Raw genomic sequence first — 6,817 nt, forward strand, 5'->3', positions numbered from 1 at the left:
GACGGTTTCATATTCCTAAAAAAAATGATGGCTTCTTTCCTTTCAATGTCTCAAAACACAAGCCAACCAAAAAACCTGTAAAAAAGCTTTAACCTCCTTGGGAAAAACACGTGAAACCCACGGGAAGGTGATTTAACTCAATTGTGAAAAAGGAAACAAAAGGGCCCCGCTATCACAGTCGTTTCAGTTATTAACACGTTGATGCATTTGATTGGAGAGCAACACTATTTTATTTATGTCGTGACGATGCTTAACAAGCCACACTAAATATTCATGTCGGTAAAAATATGTCTAATAAGCGCTGAAACGTCAAAATCGAATAAGCCACAACATTAAAAATATGATAAATAAATTGAGAAATGATATTTGAACAATCATTTTGTGACAACTATTGTGACAACTTTCTATCTCATACTCACATTGTGTTTTTACTTCCCTCTTCATTGTTTTGGTTTCTGTGTCACTACCTATATTTTTTTTTGTGTATTTTGTTTGTGCCACAAGTTGTTCAAAAAATGGTTGTTCAAATAACATTCCTCAAATAAATTTACGGTCCTATAAATATCTCAAATTTTATTTTTGCCCCACTAAAATACTTCAACAAGTTTTAGTTCCCAAATATTTGTTGTCGCGATTTTTGCTCTTTGATTTTTAGTAAACTCAGTGTATCATTTAAAATTTTCTATTAGTTTTTGTAGTCATATTTAATACCTTACATAAACATCTCTTGTAGAAGTTAAATTTTTTTTTTTAACTATGAATTAATTAAATATGATTTTTTTTAAGCTTATAACGCTTAAAAATTTATATTTAATTTATAATTTGTTTAAAAATCAAAATTTTTACGAGAGAGATGGTTATAACACTTCAAACGTTTTTGTAAAATTTTACTAAAAAATATAAATGATATACTCCATCGATCCTAAAATGTAAGCAAAGAAAACACATTTTTTTAATCCTAAAATGCAAGCAAAAAAGATAAACTTATGATTCTATTTAATCTTGTTATTTTTTAAAAACCATTTTTTCTAAAAAAAAACTTTTGTTTATTATCATGAAATTAAATGCAATTTACGTTCAATTTTATCTCTCTTTCAATTTCTCCATAATAATAAATAAATAGCCAATAAAAATTGGTTCGACTTTTAAGCCACGTGTCGGATCAAGCAAATGGTCTCCATCGCCATTGGTTGGGTTGGGTTAAAATCCAGTTAACAGTTGCATACTTGCACACGTGACTTTGAGCAAGACGACACAACAAAACAAAACAAAACAAAACAAAACAAAACGCGATTCTTATCTTTCATCTGCTGTGTCTTCCCTCGCCGCCGCTGTTCTCCACTAAGCTCTGATCATCATAATTCAATTCATACTAGGTAACTGCTTTCTTGTATTTTTTTATTTAATTCCATTTTGGTCCCTCTCCTTTCTACTCTAAATTCATTGATATTGCTCCAAACTAAACAAACCCACCCTGGTCAAAACTTTTATGGCTAGACACCTTAACTTGCAGCAGTGAATTGAATTTCCCGATGGTGTTTGTTGCATGATTATTTTACATATCTTGTATGTATAACCGACTCTTTAATGTTTCTCTTCTGCTGCAAAATATTCAACTTTTTTCTTAGCCAAGATTTTGGAATTCTCCTATTGGGTGGTTAGCAATGGAAGTTTTGCTGCCGAAACTTCCAAGCCCCAGTTATTGCTGTTCAATCACTACCAGAACCACATCACGTGTCAGACTTGGCTTCCGCCGTTTAACTTATCTCCCTGTTCGTGCATCAACCGTCAATCAAGCAGTAGCTGAACCAACTCTTAGTTCTCCCTCTTTGGGCCACACTACCAGACCCCATTTCCCTATACTTCACCAGGAAGTAAATGGCTCAAAACTTGTTTACATAGACAATGCAGCAACGTCTCAGAAGCCTGCAGCTGTTGTGAAGGCATTGCAAGACTATTATGAAGGTTACAATTCAAACGTGCATCGGGGCATACATTACTTGAGGTACTTATTATTGTGTTTGTTAAATTTGGAATTACATTGGTAATTTGGAGGCCAAATGTTTATGTGCACAATTATTTATGGATGTAGTGCAAAGGCCACAGACGAGTATGAATCAGCTAGACGGAAGGTTGCAGCTTTTATAAATGCTTCTGATTCACGAGAAATTGTATTCACAAGAAATGCTACTGAAGCTATCAATCTAGTAGCTTATTCTTGGGGCTTGTCAAATTTAAAACAAGGAGATGAGGTATTTTCTTTCTAGATTTTTTTTAACGAATTTCAACTTGCTGCATGTTTGGATTAGCGTATTTTTGGAGAAAATAACAATTATTTTCTGAAAAATAATCCCCATCTAAATTTTTAAACATGATATTGTTTTGTGCATATTTTTAAGATTCGGAGAGTGTTAAGGCTTAATTGAATGTATCAAATGTGATATTGAAATAGGAGTTTTAATACCAGGAGGAGACATTGGGGGTTCTCTTTAATCACCCGGTTGAAGTTCTATTCCTTCATGTTTGGATTGTCATTATCTCCAATAAATATGCTCATGTAAAATCTTAACTTTTGTGTATTATTGCAGATCGTACTTACAGTTGCTGAACATCACAGCGCAATTGTTCCATGGCAATTAGTAGCTCAAAAAGTTGGAGCTGTTTTGAAATTTGTGAATTTAAACCAAGATGAAATTCCAGATATAGACAAATTGAAGGAAATGCTTTCAAAGAAGACAAAAATAGTTGTTGTTCATCATGTTTCAAATGTGCTTGGTATGTTTCTCGTCAGGATTGTACATTTTTGTGAATGATACTTTAAGTTATGCTGTCAAAGATATCTGCCTGCTGGGTTAACTTTATAGGTTTTGACATTAACGGTCTTCTGGTTCATTAGTAACTTTTGCTTGAATCAACGTTGCATCGAGGGTTGAGCACACCAGTACGAATACAGAAACTTTTAGAATAAATTTGTAAACTGATAATTACTTGATAGAGATTACATACACTCATATAAAGAGGATTTCCAATATTCAACTATAAGGGACTGCACTCATGTGAAGACTTCCGACTAGTACTTAGCAAACATGTAATGCCTATGCATATTGAGACCCAATACCCAACGTGACCCTAAAAACATTTAAACTTGGTGCTTATATCATATACATGAATCCTCATTTCAGCCCCCAATTGTTTCAATGGTTTTTCAACTTGTAACCTCTTATTTTCCACAATGATAGTACTTTTACTCACTTTTAAACTTTTAAGTGAAATGAATGAGCTTGCTTGTGTATGTCCTTTGCTTTTCTGTAGCTTCTGTTCTTCCTATTAGAGATATTGCACACTGGGCACATGGGGTTGGAGCAAAAGTTCTTGTAGATGCCTGCCAGAGTGTTCCACACATGGTGGTTGATGTTCAAAACCTTGATGCTGATTTTCTTGTTGCTTCTTCTCACAAGGTAGAGCTGTTCATGTATTTTTGAATTGTAACTCTTCCAGATTCCAGACCAGTGTAACAAGTTACTGAACCTGTCTTACAGATGTGTGGGCCTACAGGCATTGGATTCTTATATGGTAAAATGGACCTCCTGTCTTCCATGCCTCCATTTTTAGGTAAGTTATTATACACGGTGCTTTACTATTATTTTCCTATCAAACATGAACAACTAGTTAAAATGGCAATAGAATAAAAGAAAAAATCCTGTTTGTTTAGGCACCATGTTAATAAGATTTTGTTTTGTAGCTAATACATTTCCGGCAACCTCATCTTTTGCTTGTTTCAGGCGGTGGTGAAATGATTTCAGATGTATATTTGGATCATTCAACTTATGCCGAACCTCCGTCCAGGTTTGTGAACTTTTTTTTCTTTAACTTGAGCATACCTTATCTTAAAAATGATATACATTGGCTTGGGTGGAGGTCACAGGTTTGATTCCCTGTGTAGGAAAGAAAGCTGAAGAGGATCAATGGATTTACTTCTTTTGAATTAGTGCAAACATAATTTCTTCGTTTCTCCTTCACTTCCTCTGGCTCTTGATGTTAGTCATTGGTATTTTGAACCCCATAGGATTCTATAACCAAAAAATTATTCGATCTACCATTTAAATGATCGTTGTCAATATCAGCCGGGGAAAAAGGAAGAGTTTCCATTTCTTATCTTGGGACTGATACTCTGGTGGTTCACACCTTTTCTAAATTTAATATAACCATTCATAACCTACAGTCATTTTTCTCCGCCTCACAGTGCTAATTTTTTGCTACTACTGTCGCATTTACCATCAATTACTTGTATTGTATCTTATTATTATATCTGAGGCTATTTTACCATACTAGATTTGAGGCTGGAACACCAGCTATTGGTGAAGCAATTGGATTAGGAGCAGCAATTGATTACTTGTCTGGGATTGGGATGCAAGCCATACATGAGTATGAGGTGAGTTGACCTTCAGTCTTATTGACTATAAAGAAAACTAGAGTAATTCACAGGAAAAGTGATACATTAATTTTTTAAATTTAAGATACTGTGAAAAACCCGTTTACTTTACTATCCTCTTCTGTGGTGACATCTCATTTAACAAGTTTTTGACAATGAAATATTATGTATATATGTGCATACATATGTGTTTTAACAAGTTTGTGATAACACAACACCTCGTTATGATTTAGTTGATTTCTCCTCAAATGCCATACCTTCTGTAGATGCTGAAGCTTTTTCTCCTTCATGGGTATCATCTTTTGAAAATCTGGAATTCCAATTTGCTTAACCATCTAATGACAATAAAGCCAAGCACTTAATGTATTGATTGCATATTCATGCAGTTGAGTCACTTCCAGGACATATCCGTGAGCCAAACACCCTGTGGTTTATTCTTGTATTTAAGTTTAACTGATAGCAAAGTGTCGAAATGCAAGATTCACTTCTAATCATTTGGGAGCTGTGGAAAGCAACATTCTACAAAACACATGTTACATAAAAACATTCTAACTGAAAAAACATTCTAACTGAAATTAAGCACTAAAGTTAATCATAAATACTTTTGTTGATTAAATGTACATCTAAGTAGTATGTAGTGTTAATTACCAAAATAACTTGTAGTTAAGCTTTGATAAATGCTACTGATCAGATTTTAATGCTCCGACAATGTTTAACTTGATCAGAACATGAAAAAAACAATTTAACTTGCAAAAGAAAAAGCTGAATGTGTCACAATGCTTTATTTCCATTTTGTCATCCTGATTGTTGTTTTACTTCTTCAAGTACATCTTCTCTTTATCATCACAATTTTCATGATTCGATGCCTCAACCTCATTAATGTATATTCAAAGCAATGCTATCCTAGTCTCTGTGCCCTTCAATGTTATCGTTATAATTGAAACCACTAGCTAAATTAATGATTTTCAATCTACTCAATCAATGACTTGTAATAAATACACTGTTATTTTTGTTTGCTCATCAACAAAATCAGTTTTCATACAGAGGATTGCTAGGAACACTGTTTTTTAACTCACTCTCTAACACTCACTTTCTTATTAGGTGAAAACAATGTAGGTCCTACTACTTTATGTGGGACCCATTTTCAAAGTGCTGGACCTACATTGATTTAACCCAACAAGAGAATAAGTGTTAGAGAGAATGTTAGAAAGAAAGTATTTCTAGAACTACTCTTTCATATATTTGATTAGTGATATAAATTATATTCATGTTCTACGAACTGTGTGATGCTATTTGTATGACATCCAAATTTTCATAGGTCGAGCTGGGTACATACCTGTATGAAAGGCTTCTGTCAGTCCCAAATATTCGCATCTATGGGCCAGCCCCTTCGAAAGAAGTCAAACGAGCTTCTCTTTGTTCTTTCAATGTTGAGAATTTGCACCCTACTGATCTTGCAACATTTCTGGACCAACAGGTAAGAAGATGAAATACTATCTCCAGCTATATGCATTTTCTTGTTCTTAATACATTTTATGTTGCATTTGAGTAAACAATTTTTTATGAAAAAGGTTTGAATGAACAATTAGTTAAGTACTTATCCTTTAAGTTATTCTAGAGAAATGATTACGCACTTATTCATAAACTTTTATATAGGAATAAGTTAAAAACAACCCATGGACATGTCATTAGTTAATTTTTATAAGTGTATCTAATCATTAATACAAGTGTCTATGTCATGAAATAAGGTAAATTAAGTTTTTTCAAATACCTTCTTAGTCTGTAATCAATTACTTAATTGCCCAAATTTTCGGTAGTAATTGGAATAGCTGTTGAACTTGGTTGGAAATTTTCCTTTCTTGAATTTCGATGATGTATCATTTTCAGCATGGAGTGGCAATCAGATCAGGTCACCATTGTGCCCAACCCCTCCATCGGTATTTAGGGGTCAATGCAAGCGCACGTGCTAGCCTCTATTTCTACAACACTAAGGAGGATGTCGACAACTTTATCCATGCCCTTCATGACACGGTCAACTTCTTCAATTCATTCAAGTAGTCGGAATGTATCTATATGTAAATTAAATTTTGACTGTACATCAGTTAGGATTGGTTCAATCGATAGGAAAAACAAGTCGTGCCAATTCCTCTTGCTGATCTCATAGATAGGCATCCACTAATTACAGTAGGCCTTAATTGTGGAATAACATGTCTACCTCCTGAAAATTTATGTGTTACAAAATGCCGATATACATTTGCTGCAACACAGCTATAGTGTACAATAATTTTTTGTTAGATTAATTTATACTCGCAATAGTATGGTGTACTCTTTCACACTGGATTATTCTTTCAATATAAAAATGAGAAAATCGTCATTCTCTATCTA

General features: G+C 33.8%; 1 protein-coding gene across 2 annotated transcripts; it reads left to right on the forward strand.

Annotated features, from left to right (window-relative positions):
• The first annotated feature begins 1,230 nt into the window (after window positions 1-1,230).
• Window positions 1,231-6,817, forward strand: CPNIFS (chloroplastic NIFS-like cysteine desulfurase). Of its 2 annotated transcripts, none has more exons than XM_085754510.1 (10): window positions 1,231-1,376; window positions 1,629-2,005; window positions 2,093-2,252; window positions 2,589-2,775; window positions 3,313-3,458; window positions 3,540-3,612; window positions 3,783-3,846; window positions 4,333-4,432; window positions 5,751-5,909; window positions 6,320-6,817. In XM_085754510.1, exons 2-10 carry the CDS (start codon window positions 1,665-1,667, stop codon window positions 6,488-6,490), a joined length of 1,401 nt encoding a protein of 466 aa, XP_085610636.1. In that variant the 5' UTR covers window positions 1,231-1,376; window positions 1,629-1,664; the 3' UTR covers window positions 6,491-6,817. The 2 variants fall into 2 exon arrangements, with proteins under 2 accessions (XP_085610636.1, XP_085610637.1); XM_085754511.1 differs by having other exon boundaries at window positions 1,634-2,005.

This window comes from Medicago sativa, chromosome 3 (assembly GCF_051527215.1).
Source record: "Medicago sativa cultivar Bolivia chromosome 3, Bolivia_mono, whole genome shotgun sequence".
In the NCBI taxonomy this organism is placed as follows: domain Eukaryota; kingdom Viridiplantae; phylum Streptophyta; class Magnoliopsida; order Fabales; family Fabaceae; genus Medicago; species Medicago sativa.